Source organism: Bison bison, unplaced genomic scaffold, assembly GCF_000754665.1.
Source record: "Bison bison bison isolate TAMUID 2011002044 unplaced genomic scaffold, Bison_UMD1.0 scf7180017864498, whole genome shotgun sequence".
Classification (NCBI taxonomy): domain Eukaryota; kingdom Metazoa; phylum Chordata; class Mammalia; order Artiodactyla; family Bovidae; genus Bison; species Bison bison.
This window is the reverse complement of record NW_011495057.1, coordinates 1,041,984-1,063,883: the sequence shown is the minus strand read 5'-3', so window position 1 is coordinate 1,063,883 and position 21,900 is coordinate 1,041,984. Positions and strand designations below refer to the sequence as shown.

General features: G+C 35.2%; 1 protein-coding gene and 1 non-coding gene across 3 annotated transcripts in view; one reads left to right on the top strand and one right to left on the bottom strand.

The window, feature by feature from the left end:
* The window catches only part of ROCK1 (Rho-associated, coiled-coil containing protein kinase 1), a 124,383-nt gene that overhangs the window by 66,100 nt on the left and 36,383 nt on the right, over positions 1-21,900 (top strand). Inside the window, exons 9-13 of one of the 2 annotated variants that reach the window (XM_010828908.1) lie at positions 1,265-1,356; positions 9,104-9,263; positions 11,375-11,435; positions 14,897-14,982; positions 17,330-17,378. In XM_010828908.1, the coding sequence (XP_010827210.1) occupies positions 1,265-1,356; positions 9,104-9,263; positions 11,375-11,435; positions 14,897-14,982; positions 17,330-17,378 (448 nt within the window). Of the gene's footprint in view, positions 1-1,264; positions 1,357-9,103; positions 9,264-11,374; positions 11,436-14,893; positions 14,983-17,329; positions 17,379-21,900 lie in introns of both variants that reach the window. The other variant, XM_010828907.1, reaches the window with a different exon arrangement.
* TRNAG-CCC lies at positions 11,605-11,677 on the bottom strand. The gene has a single exon. It is a non-coding gene; the product is annotated as a tRNA-Gly (tRNA).

Sequence of the window (21,900 nt, the reverse complement as noted above, 5' to 3'; positions counted from 1 at the left end):
AGTCTTCTCCAACACCACAGTTCAAAAGCATCAATTCTTCGGCACTCAGCTTTCTTTATAGTTCAACTCTCACATCCATACATACCACTGGAAAAACCATAGCCTCGACTAGCTGGACTTTTGTTGACAAAGTAATATCTCTGCTTTTGAATATGCTATCTAGGTTGGTCATAACTTGCCTTCCAAGGAGTAAGTGTCTTTTAATTTCATGGCTGCAGTCACCATCTGCAGTGATTTTGAAGCCCAAAAAAATAAAGTCAGCCACTGTTTCCACTGTTTCCCCATCTATTTTCCATGAAGTGATGGGACCAGATGCCATGATCTTAGTTTTCTGAATGTTGAGTTTTAAGGTAACTTTTTCACTCTTCTCTTTCACTTTCATCAAGAGGCTCTTTAGTTCTTCTTCACTTTGTGCCATAAGGGTGGTGTCATCTGCATATCTGAGGTTATTGATATTTCTCCCGGCAGTCTTGATTCCACTTGTGCTTCCACACTTGTGCTTCCTCCAGCCCAGTGTTTCTTATGATGTACTCTGCATATAAGTTAAATAAGCAGGGTGACAATATACAGCCTTGATGTACTCCTTTTCCTATTTGGAACCAGTCTGTTGTTCCATGTCCAGTTCTAACTGTTGCTTCCTGACCTGCATATGGTTACTCAAGAGGCAGGTCAGGTGGTCTGCTGTTCCCATCTCTTTCAGAATTTTCCACAGGTTATTGTGATCCACCCAGTCAAAGGCTTTGGCATAGTCTATAAAGCTCTCAATTTTGTAGGAGAGTCAAGAATGAGTTGTCATTGGTGTTTGGTCAGAAATATTTACTAGAGGATAAAATGGAAATTTTATATTTAAAATATCTTTTGGAGTTTTTGTAAGCTGCTGGTGTGAAAGTTGTTAGTTGCAAAAAAATATATTTACCACTATTAAAAAACCTATCAGGAAAATTCATTAGGCTAATGAAGCAAGGAAAGTGATTCATCTGGTTATTTGTTGTCAGTAGAAAAACCATGGAGGATCAATAAATCTGTGGGGTTTTTTGGTGTGTGTGTATTTTTCTTTGGAAAAAATTCTTTAATATTCTCAGTCTTCAACTTATTTTTTATGTATGCTCAAAATTATCCTGATAGTCAACATAATTTCAGGGAGACATAGAATTGTATTTATCATCTTGCACAAACTTAGCATTATGCCCCAAATAAATATGAATAGATAATAGTAATAAAATCTTAAATGATTAATGATTTTTCTCCTTTTCTCTCTATTCAGAGAGGTGAGATTAGGGCGAAATGGTGTAGAAGAAATCAAACGACATCTCTTCTTCAAAAATGATCAGTGGGCTTGGGAAACACTTCGAGACAGTAAGTTGTTTCTTCTTGCACGCTACAGTGAATATTTGAAAGCAGTTGTGGTAAATAGTCTCTTGGAACTGCCTTCCTAAAATAAGTGTATATCTGATGAAAATCCAAAGCTATGTAAGTGTTGTCCTAACCTAGTTAAAGAGAGACTGTTTGATAATATTGGGGAAAATATACTGCTCCCTCTCTATGCCAAGATGAAATGTTATGTACGTGTAATGGAGTTGGGCTCAGTAGTCATAATGCGATACTTGATCTTTGTTGAATTGCTTGGTATAGACTTCAGTATCTCATTATAGAGGAAGTCCAGTAATTAAGAGGTAATATTTCTCGTGAAAAAAAAAAAGTTTATTCTCTTGTTTTTGCTAAAACCTAAAGTATAAGGAGGTTCTATCAGAATTTAATTTGTGTTAGCATATAAGAAATTATGGTATGCTTGATTCCATCAGACTTGCAGCTTGCAATAAAAATAAATAAAAATTGGTAGTATGCAGGAAGTTAATTTTCAGTCCATTTAGACTATTTCCCTGTTTTAAAAACAGTGGAGATTATGACAGTTCACAGAAAACCTTGTTTAACATAGCTGAATTGAAATCATAATGGCACCAAAGGTTCCCATGATCTTTGTGGATTTGGGAGGCCAAGAATTTACCTTTCCCTTGCTGAAGTCTCAGAAATTGTTCCCTTTTTCACTTAGCAGAGAAAGAATAGTGTATGTTAGCCCTTAACTTCCTGCTGCAGCATCAGCAATGGACAGTAATTACGAAATGAACTCAGCTGTTTTAGAAACAGTTACAAATTAGGTATTCCTCTTAAGATCTGCCTATCTAGTTGAGATTGCAAGAGATGATTCTTTTTAATTTTGAAGAAACAGATCATGCAGGTTTGCCAATATTAGTGAAATATCCTTGTTATCATATTGCCTTCAGGTACAGTACATATATGGTACTAAGCTGTAAAACTGACTACAGAGGGGAAAAGGGGAAATAAAGTTTTCTGGAAATTAAGAAATGACACCACTGCAGATACTGACATTGCTGTCTGGAGAAGCTGCAGGAGCTGCGTCACCTTGAGAGACTCTATTAACAGTTAGTTATACACTGGGAAATAAGGAACTTCCCCCTCCTCATAAGTAAATGTTTATTGATAACAATAAACATTTATAATAAACATAATAAATGATTATTGTTTTCCTGTTGCAAGAGAAGCTTGCAAGACAGAGATGAGTAGAGTGAGATGATAAGTGGGTGCCTTGCAAAATTCTGTTTTTTATTCAAATTATGCTCTCAGTTTCAGAAGGCTGGAAACATACGTTTACAATTGTAAAGCAGAGAAAATTTAAAAAGAGAACTGCAGAAACTAACAAGTACTATCTTTCTGTTCTTTTTCAAAGTGAAGCTATGCATAAATAACTCCAGAGTAACCATACAATAATTCACTGTTAAAAGTAGGGAAGACATAATTCCTTTTGTGTATTGAAAGTTGGTATTAATTAGGAGAGGAGGCAGTCTAGTCAGCAAGCACTGACCACCTGCTGTATCCTGAGCACAGCTCTATTGCAGACACTAGGAAAACAGCTCATAGTCTAGTGGAATTGAGGCATCCACATCAGTGGCGTTTTTTATATTACACTTCCTTACTATAACTGTTTATGGAAAAAGCAAGTAAGATGAATTGTGTCTTTGATTTAAATCAAATGAACTGCATGTTTAAAGAATTTCTATAAATAGGTAATATTATCAGTAGTATTGTTAGCATTTTTGTATCTTTTTTTACCTATGGTTTTGCTACAGTCTACTTAGATTTAATGTACTTCAGCATTTTGAGAGCTTTCACTAATCCTTATAGCTTCTGTTTTGTGCTTACTGTAAAAAAAGAAACAAAAATTGAAGTCTGTAGAACTTACTGTTCTATTCTTCCTTTTCTCTCTTCCTACCCCTTCTTTACTTCCCACCCCTAAAATACCAAGAATACTTCTATTCTGAACTGACCTCTCTGACCTGCCAAGATTTTAAAAATTATATAACAGTTATAGTTCTTTTTAATTTTCTTTTGCCTCTCTAATTTTCTTTGGCAAGATTTCTTGCTGTTTTGCAAATAATAGTTCTTTTGGTAGTTTTACCACTTACATGTCTGCAAGTTATAACAGCAATCTTCACCATCTGTTCCTTGGTCGTGTGGGAGCAGGGTACAAATACAAAACAGCTTGATTTTTGGCAGAATTTCCACAAGCTTCCTGATCTTACTTACTCTTAATTTAGAGGCACTAAGTATTCAGACTGTAAAATTACTTTTTCCACTCATTTGGGATAGAATTGAAGAAATGACAGATTAAAGACAAGAAGAAATGAGAAGACCTAAATAGCTTTCTACCTGCTAGCTTTGCTAGCAGGTCACACGACTAGCAGATGACAACATCAGGACTAAAGTCTCAGTCTGTTTGACTCCAACATCTTTGATCTTGTGAAATACCATGTACCATTTAAAGATTTCTACTGTTTAGTATTATATAGATTAGAAATGCAGGGGATTGGCACTTGCTGGCAGTTAAATTTTAGGGAAAACAAAATTATAACATTTATTACATATAATAACATTATTAATAATGCTATCTTACATATAACATGTGGTTACTTGAAAAACTTTGCCATTCATGATCTCATTTCAGATAAGATATTGCCATTACTTAATCTACCTTTTAGTTGATGGGAGACACTTATGGTTAACTGGGGTAACTGTCAAAATGTGTGATGAGTTTTCATTTTAGTTAAAAGCAAACAATTAATTGTATGCACATATGTGCTACTTTAGGTTCTGTTTTTCCGTCAGGTCTGGTGTCCTCTCTTAGGATTTTATATTTTCATGAAAAAGATAATCAATGTAGGCTTCGTGGATAAAAAATTTAGGAGCTAGCAAGTTTTAGGGTCTTAGAAGTTTAGACTGCCTCAGCATTATATTGGGTTCTTGTTAACAAAAAATAAACTTTAAGAAAGAGTGTCTCTTTTTTATTGTCATAAAGGATAAATATCTTAAAATTTACCATTGTAACCATTTTTAAGGACACAGTTCAGTAGCATTAAGCACCTTCAGATTGCTGTGTAACCACATCACCGCCCATTTTCAGAACTTTTCTATCACTCCAAACTAAGTCTCTGTAACACATTAAAGCTTAAATCTCCATTCTCCCCTTATCCCAACCCCCAGTGGCCACTGTTCTGATTTATGAATTTGAGTGTTCTTGGTGCTTCAAACAAGTGAATTCATATATTCTTTATCTTTTGAGATTGACATTTCACTAGCTTGTCTTCAGGATTCATCCATATTATAGCTTGCATCAGAATTTCATTCCATTTTAAGGCTGAATAGTATTCCATTGTGTGTTTATACCACTTTTTAAAAAAATCCGTTCTTCTATTGACTGATACTTCAGGATGCTTGTCCTTTTAGCTATGGTGAGTAATGTTTCTCTGGTCATTGTTATACAAGTATCTGTCAGAGTAATTGCTTTTCATTCTTTTGAGTTAATTTTTATATATAGTGTAAGATAAGACTCCAATTTCATTCTTTTGCATATAGATATCCAGTTTTCCCAGCACCATTTGTTGAAATGACTGTCCTTTTTTCCTTGAATAGTGTTGGTACCCTTATCAAAAAGCATTTGAACATATAATGTGAGGGTTTAATCTCTGAACTCTCTATTATACTCCATTGATCTATATACCTGTCTTTATGCCAGTACTACACAATTTGGATTGTGGTAGCTTTGTAGTAGCTTTTGAAATCAGAAAGTCTGAATCTTCCAACTTTGTTCTTCTTTTTCAAGATTGTTTTGATTACGGGCATACCTGGCTTTGTTGGCTTCACAGATAGCTGCAGTTTTTTACAAATTGAAGATCTGTGGCAACACTGTGTGGTCAGATGATGGTTAGCATTTTTTAGCAATGAAATATTTTTTCGTTAAGGCCTTAATTTTAAATTAGGTTTTTAATTTTAACAGTTTTTAAAACATAATGCTGTTGCACACATAACAGACTATATTATAGTGTTAACATAACTTCTGTACACACTGGGGAGCCAAAGAAAAGTTATATGACTCACTTTATTGCACTGTTTGCTTTATTGCTCTGATCTGAAGTGGAACTCACAATATTTGTAAGGTATGCCTGTATTGGGGATCCCTTGAGATTCCATATGAACTTTAGAATGGGTTTTTCCATTCCTGAAAAAAAAGATAGTGGAATTTTTAGAGCAATTACTGAATGTGTTTCCAGTTAGGCTGCCTTTTATTTTCTTTTCTTGCCTGTTTGCTCTGACTAGAACTTTCAACATGTTGTTGAATAGCAGTAGCGTAATTGAGCATCCTTCTTTGTCTTGTTCCTGATCGTTGGGGAAAAGCTTTCAATCTTTCCCTGAAGTGTGTGATGTGGGCTGTGGGTTTTTCAATAGTGCCCTTTATTATATTGAGGAAGTTCCCTTCTATGCCTTGTTGACTGAATATTTTTATCATGAAAGTGTGTTGGATTTTGTAAAATGCCATTTTTGTGTTATTTGAAATAATTATGTGGGTTTTTTCCTTCATGCTATTAATGTGATGTATTACACTGATTAACTTTCATGTGGTGAGCCACCCTGGAATATATCCCACTTGATCATAGCTTATAACCCTCTTAATATGCGGCTACATTCAATTTGTTAGTATTTTGTTAAAGATTTTTGCATCAGGGGATATTGGTTTGTGTTTTTTTCTTGTGGTGTCTTGGTTGGCTTTGGTGTCAGAGTAATTCTGGCTTCATGGGATGAATTAGGAAATGTTTTATCCTCTTCCGTCTTTAGTAAATTGTGAGGATTGGGATTAAGTCTTCTTTATGTGTTTGATGGAATTCAGTTGTGAAACCATCTTGTCTTGGGCTTTTGTTGAGACATTTTTTGTTATTGATTAAATCTCTTACCATAGGTCTTTTCAAATTTCTTTTACAAGTAAGTTTTGATAGTTTGTGTTTCTGGAATTTGTCATTTCATCTCGGTTATCTAATATGTTGGTGTACAATTGTTCATAGTTTTAAAATTTTATCCCTTTTATTTGTAGAAGCTTGATAATTATGTCCCCACTTTAATTTCTGATTTTAGTTGTTCATGTGTCTTCTCCTTTTTTCTTATTGAAGTAAAAGATTTGCCAATTTGATTGATCTTTTTAAAGAACCAATTATTTGTTAATTTTCATGGTTCATTTTCTGTTACATATTTTATTTACTTGCATTTTGATCTGTATTTTTTCTTTGCTTCCTCTAGCTTTGGGCTTGATTTGCTCTTTTTCTAGTTTCTTAGAGTGTCAGTCTGGGTTGTTGATTTGAGATCCTTTTTTTATATAACATAGGCATTTATAAATAAAGTGCTTCCCTAAGTATTGCTTTCACTGAATCCCATAAGTTTTGGTATATTGTTTTCATTTTCATTTATCTCAAAGCATTTTCTTTCTTTCTTTCTTTTTCATTTCTTCAACTCATGGTTTAAGAGAATACTGTTTAATTTCCACATATTTGTTAATCTTCTAATTTTCCTTCTATTATTGACTTCTTGTTTCATTCTATTGTGGTTGGAGAAAATGCTTTGTATAATTTCAGCCTCTTTAAATTTATTGTATTTTGAACTAACATACAGTCTGTCCTGGAGAAGTCCCATGTGCACTTGAGAAAAATATGTATTCTGCTGTTGGGGTTGGGGTGTGCTTTATTTTTCTGTTGTATCTATTTGGTTTACAGTGTTATTCAAGTCCTCCATTTTCTTATTCATCTTCTGTTTGGATTTTTTGTTCACTATTAAAAGTGGGTTATTGAAGACACTCTTAGAACTGTTTCCTTTATGTCGTTTATATGTGTATATGTGTATCTTTGGAACTGTTGTTGTATGCACATATGTTTATCATTGTTGTATCTCCTTCATCAGTTGACCCTTTTATCAATATACAATGTCTTCACCTCACACTGGTCAGAATGGCCATCATCAAAAAAAGTCTACAGATAACAAATTCTGGAAAGTATGTGGTCTCTACCCACCAGATATCAGCAACATCCCTCCCCCAGTTGTGACAATGAAAATTATGCACCCAGATATTTCTGACATTCAGACATGGCTGAATATCTCTGAGGGGCCAAAATTGTCCTTAATTGAGAACTTTAGACATTGCTGAATATCCCTGAGGGCCTAGACTTGCCCCTGATTGAAAACTACTGTTTTAAGGTTAAATTTGTGCTAAGAGGATGTACTACATAAGGAATGACAATCCTTTTTTCCCATCTTTCCACAAATTAGGCAGTTAATGTCAGGAAGCTAGAATCGTCTAGTTGGGCAGTTTTCTTGGCCATTAAGGAAAGAAAATGGTGGAAAAGCTCTTTTCCTGTTTATTGTCAGAACTGCAGCTTCTTTTGATTAAATGTGTTGTTTCATTCCCAGGTTTATCTAATAGGTCACTGTATCTGAGATGCACAACAATAGTTAACCTCTTGCCTGGAATACCCAGATGATTTAGTAGAGCAGTAATTCAAATTATGTGTGAAATTAAGATTGTAATGTCAGTTACTTCTGTTTGCTCTTCTTCATCTTTTTCTCTTAGGGAACATGAAATGACTGTATGTAAAATAATTATTGAATGTTTTGATGATAATATTTCAGTAATGTTTTATTATACTCCTGAATCTTTAAACTAGAAAATGTTTTTCCAAAAATTTATTTTAGTATGTACTTTCTGTAGTGTAGTTAAGCTTCAAAAGAAGACAGTACTAGTTTCATATGATATTTTCTATGTCATGAAGATTTGCATTGTCACATACAGTTTTATTTTAAGTGTATATGGGTCTTGTTTCCCATCAAGTTTAGAACTCCTGAAGAAGATTCTTTGTTGAGGTTTTGTATCCCTGCTCTCTTTTCCCAACAGCCATTTTATAAGACTTACCTGAGTTGTCCCCTAATCACTTAATTCAAGGAAGGTAACTATTGGTAGTCTGAAAATATAATTCAAAATACTTTCCTCCTATTCAGTATATCATAATAATAACCAATAATGGAAAAGAATCTGGGAAAAAACAAAAATATACATACACACACACACACACACGTATACATAAGTGAATCACTTAGCTTTACACCTGAAACACAATATTGTAAATCAACATTAATTGGAAAAAAACCCCAAAACTTTGCTCTTATAGAGCTATTGAGCCAGTGGGGAGGGGAATACTGATTATCTAGATTCTAGATAAGTAAAAATATTTCAATAACAAATATTAACTATATCCAAGACTGCTAAGAGAGGTAACTGATTTCTAGTTTGCTATAGAGCAGATTAGCAAGTGAAATACTGTATATGAAGCTAACCAACTTTAAGTGCAATTTGTTTTGCCCTATAGTTTCTGAACAGTCTTTTCTGTAGTCCTGATTGCTTTTGCACATCTTATACTACAATGTATTTTAAAACAAACCTTAATAATACTTGACTTGTAATACTCAAACTTGAGGTATATATGATAATTATCATAATTATTTTTGAAAATAATTGATTTACAGAATTATATAATCAGTGATCTGTAGCTGCTGATTAATAATCCTAGTAAAGCTTATTGTAATAGAATTAAGCCCATTTAAAACCTGTGGTTCACAAGTTATTTATATGTAGGAAATCGTTAGTAATTAGTGCAAAATCATTGCTTCACTTGATACTAAATTTGAAATGAACTACTTTTGTTTCTGTTTTTAGCTGTAGCACCAGTTGTACCTGATTTAAGTAGTGACATAGACACAAGTAACTTTGATGACTTGGAAGAAGATAAAGGAGATGAAGAAACATTCCCTATACCTAAAGCTTTTGTTGGCAATCAACTACCTTTTGTAGGATTTACATATTATAGCAATCGTAGGTAAGTATGCTACACATTGGTTTTGGGGGTAGGCACTGATTTTGTTGTAGTCATATTATTTTCTTAGGGATATCTAAAATTCACTTTAGAACATTTAAAGTAAATTTAATGGTGTATAAAAAGATATATTAATATGTCACATTCACCAATTAATTATATTTCCAGGATTTTGTATTTAGTATCTTTTAAAATCATCCATGCTCAGGATATTGTTTTTCAGAAATTCTTTGCTGAATAACTTAATGTTTCTTCACATTACAGCTATTAATGGGTCAAGAGATTCTGTTACTGTTGATATTTTGCTTAATCCTGTTATCCAAAGAGTTCTGGTTTTATAATGCATTTTTAAACAGTATGTAGTCTTCTAGCATTATCATTGCTATATTGGTGTTACAAAAGGCCTATAGTTTTTAATTCTTCAAAAATTAAGTGATTCCTCCCTAAAACTTCTCAGTGAATTCACTATATTTTACGTTATAAGGCCTTGTGACCTTAGGCAAATAGCTTTGATCTTTTATACCTTCATTTCCTCAAAAATATAGATGATGGGGATAATATTTGTGTCTCAGGGTTGTTGTAGGGGTTAAATAAATCAAAATACAGTAAAACTTAGAGCAATGCTCTGCATGGCATAAGCACGCAGTGTTATTATTATTAGTATTAGCTAATGTTAGTTTTAGCTTTTCTAGTGGACTTCAGATACAAGTTAAACATTTCACTTTACTTTTATATGCTGGTCATTCATTCAACAGACACATTTGACAGTCTACTCTTTGTCAGATATAAGGATTAATAAGATACAGAGTCTTCTCTTGAGATGTTCATATCCTAGTGAGGAAATGGATAAGTTGTACAATGTAGGTTGGCGAATACTACACAACAGAAATCTAAATAAAGTGCTACATCAGTATATAAAAGTGAACTGAACTATATGGCAGCATCAACTGGGTATGTCAAATCTGCTTGATCAATTTATTTTAGAATATGTACTTCTAGTCAAATTATACTCTATTAAAATGGTAGTAGACATTTGAATTTCTTGGAGTAACGATTAAATTTGAGGTTATTATAGCTCACTTTCTTTTAACGTGAAACATCTTGTCATTTTAGTCAAAACTTTTAATAAGAGGTTAATTCAAGTCAAGTTTACAAAACAGGAATTCAGTTTAGTCCTGCCTTATGAAATTTCTCCAGTAATCCAACTATAAGACAATAATTTTGTTCTTTTGATGCTAGAATACTTTCTCTGTATCATCAGACAAGTAGGTAATACTTGAGTTTTGACCCCTAGAAAAAGACAGTATTTTAATCTCTTTCCCTCCCTAATACTCTATGACTGTAATATTGAAACTATTTTATATTGAAATGCACAGAGACTCTGTAAAGTGGTATGTTTGTTCCAGCATTCTTTCTTTTTTTTCTCTTTTAAAAACTTTATATTTTTATCAATTATTCTCTGTTTTGAGTGTTCTGAAACACTCAAGATGTTGATATAAACAACCCCCCTAAGTGTTTTTAGATTTTCTATAGTAGAGTTCAGCAGTTAATTACTTTTTCTACACAAAAGTGATTACTTTTTCTACACAAAGGTAATCTTGAATTAAATAATCATTATATACACACGTGCACTATTTGTACTACATTATCATACTCTAGATTATGTTCTGTGATTTTTCCTTGTATTCATGTCTCATGAAAGTGAAAGTGAAGTTGCTCAGTCATGTCCAACTCTTTGTGACCCCATGGACTGTATGTAGCCCACCAGGCTCCTTTGTCCATGGGATTCTCCAGGCAAGAATACTGGAGTGGGTTGCCATTTCCTTCTCCAGGGGATCTTCCTGATCCAGGGTTTCAACCCAGGTCTCCCTCATTGCAGGCAGACTCTTTACTGACTGAGCCACCAGGGAAGACCACTTCAGACCTAACTGTGGGTTTTATTTAATATATGTGTTATTTCTGTGTTATGTTTGTAAAAATGAAGAATTAAGAACCTGCACTCAAGTTTTAAAAGCAGAGTAAGTTCAAAAAATAGGCATATCGTATTTGTTACTGGTTGCTACTTGATATTAAAGACTGTTTTGTTTTCTTTTAAAAACTTTTTTTCTTCCCAGATACTTATCTTCAGCAAATCCTAACGATAACAGAACTAGCTCTAATGTGGATAAAAGCTTGGTAGGTATTTTCTTATTGTTACTTTTTTAAAAGTTTTTTTGTGGATAATGTATTTTGTATGCATGATACTAATATATATATTGCTTCCAAATGTGTAGTTAGTGAGCCTGATTTTTTTATTTGGCCATGACAAGTCTTAAGTTGTAACATGTGAACTCTTGGGATCTAGTTCTCTGACCAGGAATCGAACCTGGGCCCTCTGCATTGGGAGCTCAGAGTCTTAACCACTGGACCACCAGGGAAGTCCTGAGCCTAAATTTTTATAGCATTTTTTTACCTACTGTTTCCTCTCCTGTTTGATTTTTTTGCCTGAATATCGAATGGGATATTATATGTGGAAGCAGTTAATAAACTACACGTTGCTACACAGGTTGACAGAGGTGGTCTTTTTAATCTTTGGAATTAGGAATTTATGAGAAGTCAGTACCTCAGGTAGGATCTTGACAGGGAAACAGATGGCACATTCAGAAGGTTTAAATGAGAGTTTTTTGTGTGTGATAAAATTTATGTAACACAGAATTTACCATTTTATTAACACCATTTTTAAGTGACATTGAGCACCCTCACATTGTTATGTGGTCATCACCACTGTCATCTCAAGAACTTTTTCTTCATCCCAGACTAAAACTTGGTACTCATTAAAGTCTGCATTCCACTCTCCCTCCAGCCCCTGATAACTGCTGTCTTTACTTTCAGTCTCTATGAATTTGACTATTCTAGTGAAATCATACAATATTTGACCTTTTGTGGTTGGCTTATTTTACTTAATGTTCTCAAGGCTCAAACATGTTGTAGATGTGTCAGAATTTCATTCCATTTTAAGGCTTAATATATTCTGTCATATCTATATACCACATTTTGTTTGTTTATGAAGTGAAGAGAGTTTAATGAAGGGACTGTAAATGGTGTTACGAGCAGGATCACAGGGAGCAATAAATAAAAGGTGTAAAGCAGCCATTGATTGATAGCAGTGGGAAGCCATTGCCCCTAGTCCGAAGGACGAGGAGAGACAAATCTTATTCCCACAGCTCAGAGAGAATGTGTAGAATCATGAAAGAGGAGCATAGAACATAGAACACTGCCAAAGCCACAATAAGGCAAGAGGAGAGTGAGGAGAGCGGATATTTCATTTCTCCCAATTGATCTACAGCTAGTGGCACCTGTAGGCTGAAACCAACTTTAAAACCATGGGACAGAAGAGCCCAGATAATGCAGTCGGTAAATTTCACGGCAGAAAAGGCAGAGGATGGATCTTCGAGGCTGAAAGGGAGAGGTAGCCAATGGAGAGTAACTACTACAGTGAACATCTCATTTGACCCTGAAAAGTGAATTACTCTAGGAAGTAAATATTAGAAACATGAATTCTTTTCATTGTGAGAGTAGTTCATAAGAGAGCGGATTTAAAAAATTTTTACTTGCTTATGTTTGAGAAGGTCCTTTTGGGTTAACTGGAAATTTTCTTAAATATACCAGAAATAAACCTGGCTGTCCTTAGACCAGTCTTTGAACTCTGTGTGCTGCAGCCTGTATTTTTAATTGAGATGAGGAATAGGCAGCGTTCATTTTTAAAAGCTGATAAAATTGTTCTCGTTCTCCTTCATATGTTTACTGTTACATTCGAGAGAGCATATGGTGGGAAGGGAAAGTGAGAAAAAGGGAAACGAACTATGTGGGTACCTGTTAGCTATTATGCGTTTTTCTCTTTTAAATTCTCATCCCAATAAAGCTATTTGCCAAGTTATATAGCAAACCAGGGCTCAGAAATCTTCAAAATTAAAGCACATTTGATCTGGAGAAGGTGAAAATAAGGAGCTGTTATAACTCCATTCTCACTGTATTACTTATCTGTAAGTATAGCGGTACATTAGGACTTAAAGAAATAATTCAGTGGCAGCGTGTTTTCTTTGGGTTATCTCGTTCAGTGGTGATTGCCATAAGTTTCTGTCACTGGCTCTTATCTTTCGCTCTGTTTAAGATCAGAGGGGAAGAAGAAAAAAACGTTTGTGTGCCTACTATTTCTGTTAACCTAGAACTAAGTATAAAAGTCAACCAATTTAATTTTAAACTCTTCTCTGAAATCCTTCTAGCAGAGATGCTATTGAACAGCTTTCAGTTGCCACATATGATGAATATTTTGCATTTATATTTTATTTTTCTTTTTTCGTTGCATTTGACACTGAGCACTGCATCCTCCTTAAAATTCTAAGAACTCTCATATTCTCATTATTTCTTGCCTTTTTTCTTTCTGCCTCTGGATTTTATTTTCAGTCCTCTTTGCAGGCTCTCCTTCTGCTTCCCCCTCCCCTTAATTGTTAAATGTTTCTCAAAGTACTTCTGATCTTGGCTTTCTGCCCGTTTTCTGTAATTAATCTCATGTGTGATCAGCTTATTTCTCTGAGCTTTAGACCTGAATCCTTTCTTTCTCTCTGAGTGGACTTCTTTTCCTGCACAACTTTCAGACACCTCAACCTAGGCCAAAGCCGAACTCAGCCTTTCTCTCTCCATCCTCTCCCCAGTAATTGTTTTTGTCACACATCTTTTGCTGTTCTGTTCTTATTTCTAATCGGTTGCTGGATCATAAATTCTGCCTTCTGATTGATGCAGTAATTCATTTCCTCTTCATTTCTACAGCTTCTTCCTTACATTGGACCTGTGTACTCTTTTTTGCCTGGGCTGTCTATTAATTGGTTTTTCTTTGTCTAGAATTTCTCTGCTATCTAATGTATTCCCCTTCCTTTTTTACTGAAGTGATATTTCTAAAATGCCAACACTCTGTCATTTTCCCTTTTAAAAAGTGTTTACAGGTTAAAGTGCCCGACTCCTCTTCTGCATACAAGGAAATAGTCTCACTTGCCTTTTCAGCTGTAATGTGACTCAGTCTCCCTGTTATGTTCTGTCCTCTGGATGTGATTTCTCCCCATTATCCAATCATATTTTCTTTGTCTCTCTACTTTCAGACTCATTCATTTTGGCCAAAATGCATTCATTCTTTCACTTCCTCTGCTTGGTAAATACTTCTCTTACTACACGTCTCATCTTAAACATACCATCTTCCTGGCAGATGAGGTCTGTCCTCTTTGCTTGTGCAGGACACCTTATGTGTAATTTTATTTATATCTACCACATCATAATGTTTTGTGTATATGTCTTTGAGTTATTGTAGGTTCTTTTCCCCCTCCTATTCCCTGTGTCCCACTATTTAACTATTAGCTTTACGAGAACTGGGACCAAATCTTTTGAATTTTTATATTACTAGTGCCAACCACAGCACCTGACATATTAGCGTTAGAAGGAAATGCTTGTTGAGTTGATAAAAATTTCAGACAAAAGGGAAAAAGATAAGATTGGATCAGATAATTCTCTTGTGAACAGCTATAAAATGGTAATATAAACTTGATATTTTGAAATTCTCTATGAATATTCTTATTAAAGTGAGTTTTTGTTGTTTTTAATTAAAGCAGGAAAATTTGCAGAAAACAATTTATAAGCTGGAAGAACAGTTACATAATGAAATGCAATTAAAAGATGAAATGGAGCAGAAGTGCAGGTGAGAATATGCTTTACATTTTTCCCATTAAAAGTTGCATAGCAAATGCCTATTTGCATTCTAAATCCCTAAAAGTGGATGGAAGTAAGGCAGGGATGTAAAGATTGCCACTGATATACATCCAGTGCACACTATTCACTTAACACCTGATTTACTCATTTTCTCTCCCATTTTAATTAGCTGACAGGGAAAATTAGTTTACATTAAATAAGATACTTTCTAAAATGTAAATGTTGTTAAAGATTAAAATTCACTAAATTTAAAAAATTCACTAAGTTTTTGATGCAAACACTCTTAATTTCCACTTTGCTTCTCTAGAACAGTATTTTTTCAGAATTTTCTTGTCCTGTAAGTCTAAATTTAATGAGCTAATATATTTATGAAAATATAAAATGATAAAGAAAATTTAAAATAGCCTAGCATAATGCTGAGTTACTTATTACAAACTTTAACATTTTATAGTTACTGTTAGTGGATAGTATTGAATAAATAAAAAGTAGGTAATATGGAGATGAAGTACTCAAAAAATGGAATTGGTAAGACTGGCAATTTTGTGACTAGGGGAGAAGAAACTAGTAAACTGCTCACTGCCTATAGATTAAATGGTGAAGCATTTAATACAGGCTTTTTTTTAGAAAAGCACTTTAATCCTGAACACGGGATTTGTAAGGAATTTCTGGGTGTAAAACATAGAAATAAGGAGAAGGAAATGGATAAATATTATTATATAAAGATTGAACAGTTTGTATAATTAAAGCTAGAAGGCAAATGACAAATTAGTGATAGTGATGGTGGTAGGGATCAATTTAATGAAGAAATTAAGAATGGCCAAAGTGGCCAATAATTATACGAAAATGAGTGCATGTGTGGTGGGGAGGGAGGTGGTGACCTCAAATAGGTTTGGGTAGGTTAAGAGAGTCTAAATCTTAGAAGACTCTATTTTTGAAAAGATAAGAAAGTTGGAATTTATCCTAAGGGTGATTGAAAGGCATTCAGTTCATTTCAGTTCAGTTGCTCAGTTGTGTTGCAGTGACCCCATGGACTGCAGCACACCAGGCTTCTCTGTCCATCACCAACGCCCGGAGCTTGCTCAGATTCATGTCTATTGAGTCAATGATGCCATCCAACCATCTCATCTTATGTTGTCCCCTTCTCCTCCTGCCTTCAATCTTTCCCAGCATCAGGGTCTTTTCCAATGAGTCAGTTCTTCACATCAGGTGGCCAAAATATTGGAATTTCAGCTTTACATCAGTCCTTCCAAAGAATATTCAGGACTGATTTCCTTTAGGATTGACTGGTTTGATCTCTCTAAAGCATTAAAAGTTATTAAACTTAAAGGAAAACAAAAGATCAAATTTGCTTTTTAAAAAGAACTTTCTGGTTAATAAGGCAGCACTTGATGTTTATTCACTAAGTGAGAATGAGGGAGGAAGATGAGTCAGGGAGAATTCCTAGGTGGGGTCCTTGTTTGGGGATAGCAGAAGAACAGCAGATTGGTACTGTGGCAGGGTTGTGGGGCAGAGGAAATAAGTTTAGCTTTGGACATGCTGAATGAAGTATTTGGTGAGACATCCAAGTGAAGCATTGTGTATACAGATTTGAAGCTCAGAAATGTGTTTAGAGCCCAAAGTATGAATTGTGATGGAGATGATACACCTTCAGTTTATCTCAAATTTTTGCCCAAGTTGCCAAGTTTGCTTTATATATGCCACCTTTCCTTTCATTTACTTAATCTTGCATTAAAGTTTAAATAATTGATCTTTGTTTAGTAGCAAGTATTGCCTGAGGAATTCAGGGCTCCTTAACCTAGAATCCTTGAACCTCTCCTAAAGTATCCATGCATGGAATTTAAGGTCCTTAAACTTGGGGGAGAATAGTGAGTGTAACCTTTAACTGAAATTCACCTTATTCTTTATGAACATAGTGATCTGCAAGTATTAGCAGTAGCTGTGAATTTTTTTACCAGTAGAAATCACACAAATATTTTCCTAGAATGCAAATATTATGTCCAAATTCCATTTATGCTTATTACTGCTTAAAAATTCTGCTGCTAGATTGTGTCATTTAATATATTAATAAAACATGTATGTTAGTGAATCATACTGTTTTAAAAAGTTCATGACTGTATTTCACAATTTCTTTTAATCCTATGTATTTTATGCTTTAAAAATATTTTTGTAAAAAAATGCTATATGCTTCACCAGACTGACTTCAGAAGGGTCCACAGCATACACACAAAAAAGGTTAAGAAATCTTAGCTAAATGGAAAAGTAAGGAATGTGGTGTTTCACCCCAGGCAGTAAAAAGTAGATGTATTTCTAATCTATATTGCTTTTACTTTTTACAGAACGTCAAACATAAAACTAGACAAGATAATGAAAGAATTGGACGAAGAGGTACTTTTCGTTTTCTCATCAGAAGTTGTCCTTTTTGAGAGTTTTTCCCTCTTCCAGATTGTTTTGTTTTCTGAGAATGTTTTATCTGTACTTGATAGGTTGCAGTATAGAACAGGACCAAAGAATCATGATGAAAGCCTCACTTTGCAGCTACAAGTTCAAGTGAAATTAGATTATGCTTTAGTTTCTTTTGTGTGGTTTTATTCTAGAACCATGCTCAAATTTTAGTACATGAATTTCAATTTAGTGGTTCTTAATAGTTGAAAAGAGAGAAAGGAGCAGGAGATGAGAAGTTGAGTCTAGAACTGTAGCAGAAAGAGACAAATAGGAAAGAAAGAAGAATACAGCTTCAAAAGGACTTACATTAACATAATTTCATATGATCAAATGGGAATTATATGAATCTTGGAATCATTTTTTCCGTGTCACTTAGCAAGAACTTGTTACTATCAGGGAAACACTGCATAAACATTTTGTGATTCAGATGTCTTTTGCAAGTATATAGCACATTTTTATTCCTTTTGGTTACCTTGTAAGTATCTTTCCAGAGTCCTTCCTCTCATTGTTTACATCCTGTGTCCTTTTTAGATTTAATCTTTCTGATGATTTTTGTGCTGTCTTAATTTTCTCCTAAAGAACAGCATATGTCAGTGATGGTGGGTTTTTTGTTTTTTTCCCCCCCATATTCATAGCCACAGATAAACATAGTCTGGACAGATTTATGTAATATTTTACCAAGTTGCCATTAGTCAATATGGACTTGGCCTGGCACTGTAGTATTTGACACTAAATGTTTAAGAAATCCTTTTTGCATATCCTCCACTTATTGTTTCATTTCTAGAACACAGATAAAAAACAAATATGCTAGGTTTAAGTTACTCGGTTTTCTAAATTCAAGGTAAAGAGGGAAATATTAATTATAAAATTAAAATCGTCCTGCTTCTGAAAAGATGGAGTGAAAGTCCTTTCCCCTATTTTTCCCTCTAAATACAGCTTAAAAACCCTGTGCATTAAACAAAAGCAAACAAAAAAAATTAAAAAGATTGGGAAAGATGGAGGGAAGACAAACCAGCTAGAATACTTGAACCTCCAAAATGATACAGTAATAAGTACTCTGGGTTTTTTGGGTTTTTGTTTGCTTGCAATGTGTATTCCATACTGGGTACTGGAGAAGCCAGCAGTCTGGGAACACCAACAAGCACAGGTGGAAAAAGCCACTCTCTTAAGTAGAGGACCAGGAAAGCGGCAGGCTAGCAAATCAGAAAACTTAAGAGTTACTGCTCTGTTCACCAAACACAACATAGAAAATGTAACCCCATCCCCACCAGCAGAAACAGATTTGGGAGCTCTGATTTCCATCCCCATGACCAGGAAGGTCCACTGGAGGGACTTGCATCTCTGCTGGGCAGTGATGAGCCTTCCTGGCCTCCCCCCGCAACCTGCAACACACACACAGATAGTGTTATTGGAGACCATATGGGGAATCTCATCTTCCACTTCTCGCAGTTAGCAAGCCCCCTTCGTGCTCCCTGTTGTGTTGGTGTCAGAAGAGGCCTTGTAGAGAGTTCACACTTTGGACACTGAAAAAATGAGTGCCTTCCCCCACATTGCAGTGTCTGTGGGGGTTGTGTAGGCAGCAGTGACCAGGTACCCTCCCGCCTTCATGGTACCATCCAAGGAAGCCTAGTGGGGTGCCAGAACTCCCCTTTCCACCAGTGGTGAAGAGGATCAACTCCCTCCCCGAACTCGTGTGTCATTGAAGACCAAGTGGAAAAACCTAGATTTCTACCTCCATTTGAGAGAAATGAGGCAGCACTTCCATCATCCCACCAGAACAGTGACAGGAGAGGCCTGCTAAAACAGAAAACCTTTTAAAATTCCCCATATTGTAAGGTAATACCCAGGATGTCCAGATTTCATTAGAAAATCACTCATAATAGCCAGAACTAGGAATTTCTCAAATGGAATGAGAAAAGACAATAACAGATGCCAACAGTGAGATAACACAGATGTTTAAATTACCTGACACAGATTTGAAAGAATCATCATGTTTCAGTGAGCAACTACAAATACACCTGAAACAGATGAAAAATATAAATTAGAAAGTGTTCACAAAGACATAAAAGATGTAAAGTAGAACCAACAAAAAGTTAAAAATACCTGAAATAAAAATCTCAGGGGATGGGCTCAGCAGCTCAGTGAAGGGTAACAAGGAAAAGAGTTTGGTAACTTGAAGATGGATAGAAATTACCTACTCTGAATAACAGAAAAAGTGACAGAGCCTCAGTGACCGCTGGGGCTATAGCAGAAAGCTTGTTATATTGTGTTTTCGGAATTGCTAAAAAGAGCGAAGAGGGCCGGAAGCAATGATGGCTGAAAATTCCACAAGTGTGGAGAAAGACGTGAACCTGTAGACAAAAGATAAATGCCTACAAAAAACTGAGTGAACTACAAAAAGGATAAACCCAAAGATATCCACACTAAGACAGACAATAGATTTATGAAAACTAACATCAAAGAAGAAATCTTAAATGCAGCAAATGACATTTCCCTAAAGGGGAAGAACAATGCAAATGACAGATTTCTTATCAGAAACCATGGAGAACAAAGGAAATGCTACTGCTTTTTTTGAGGGCTGGAAAAAAAAAAAAAAGAGCTGTTGACTGAGAATTCTGCATCCAGTGAAAACATCCTAGATGAGAACCACAGTGTTCTCAGATGAAGAAAAACCAAGAGAAATTGTCACCAGCACACCATCCCTAAAATAATTGCTAAAGGAAATTCTCTAAATAGAAAGGAAGTGATTAAGAAATCTTGAAATACCAGGAAAGAAGAAACAACAATGGAGAGTAAAACTATGGATGAACAGTTGAAGTGGAAATTTCAGCGTTGTCCCATGTGGTTCTCCATATGTGTAGAAGAAATTTTTAGACAATTATAAATAGGTATCAGGAGAGCTAACATGTTACACTTTAATCAAACTGGTCATAATCCAATACTAGTAATATAATGTAATACCTAGAGCAGCCACTGATAAGAATTATAGAGAGAGACACTTAAAAACACTAGATAAAGCAAGTGGAATTCTAAAAAAATTTTCAGGTAACCTACAGAAAGACAAGAAAAAAACAGAACACAATAGAAACAAAATGGAAGCCTTTAATATATCAGTAATTATATTAAATGTAAATTAAATTCAGCAGCAATTAAAACAGATTGTCAGAGAAAATTTTTTTAAATTACCTACCCATATCAGTTCAGTCGCTCAGTCGTGTCCGACTCTTTGCGACCCCATGAATCACAGCACGCCAGGCCTCCCTGTCCATCACCAACTCCAAGAGTTCACTCAGACTCAAGTCCATCGAGTCATTGATGCCATCCAGCCATCTCATCCTCTGTCATCCCCTTCTTCTCCTGCCCCCAATCCCTCCCAGCATCAGAGTCTTTTCCAATGAGTCAACTCTTCGCATGAGGTGGCCAAAGTACTGGAGTTTCAGCTTCAGCATCATTCCCTCCGAAGAAATCCCAGGGCTGATCTCCTTCAGAATGGACTGGTTGGATCTCCATGCAGTCCAAGGGACTCTCAAGAGTCTTCTTCAACACCACAGTTCAAAAGCATCAATTCTTCGGCGCTCAGCCTTCTTCACAGTCCAACTCTCGCATCCGTACATGACCACAGGAAAAACCATAGCCTTGACTAGACGGACCTTTGTTGGCAAAGTAATGTCTCTGCTTTTGAATATGCTATCTAGGTTGGTCATAACTTTCCTTCCAAGGAGTAAGTGTCTTTTAATTTCATGGCTGCAGTCACCATCTGCAGTGATTTTGGAGCCCCCAAAAATAAAGTCTGACACTGTTTCCACTGTTTCCCCATCTATTTCCCATGAAGTGATGGGACCTACCCATATGCTGTCTACCAGAAACTGTTATAATGTAACAATATAGACAACTTTAAGGTAAGAAGATGGAAAAATACTTCTTGTAAGCATTAGCAAAAAGAAGGCAGCGGTGGCAGTATTGAAATCAGATAAAGTAGACTTCAGGGCAAATAAAATTATCACTGGTGGAGGGACATTGCAGAATGACAAAAAATGTCAGTCCTCTGAGAAGATATAGCATTCCTAAATTTGTATTCACCAAACAGAAGAGCTACCAAATATGTGAAGCAAAAGCTGATAAAACTGAAAGGAGAATAGATAAATCTGTGATACTGTTGAAGACTTTTTAAATACCACTCTCTAGACAGAGAATCAGCAAATGTATCGAACTCAGCCACATCAGCCAATGGGATCTATTCAATATTTGTAGAACCCTCAGCCTAACAAGAGCAAAGGACACATTCTTTTCAAGTACTCAAGGCATATGTACCAAGATAGACCATATACCAAGCAAACTTCTACAGATATCGAAGAATTAAAGTCATAAACAGAGTGTTCTCTGACCAAAATGTTGCCAAGCTAGAATGAATAGCAGAAAAGTATCAGACAGCTCTACAAACACATGGAAACTAAACAAAACAGTT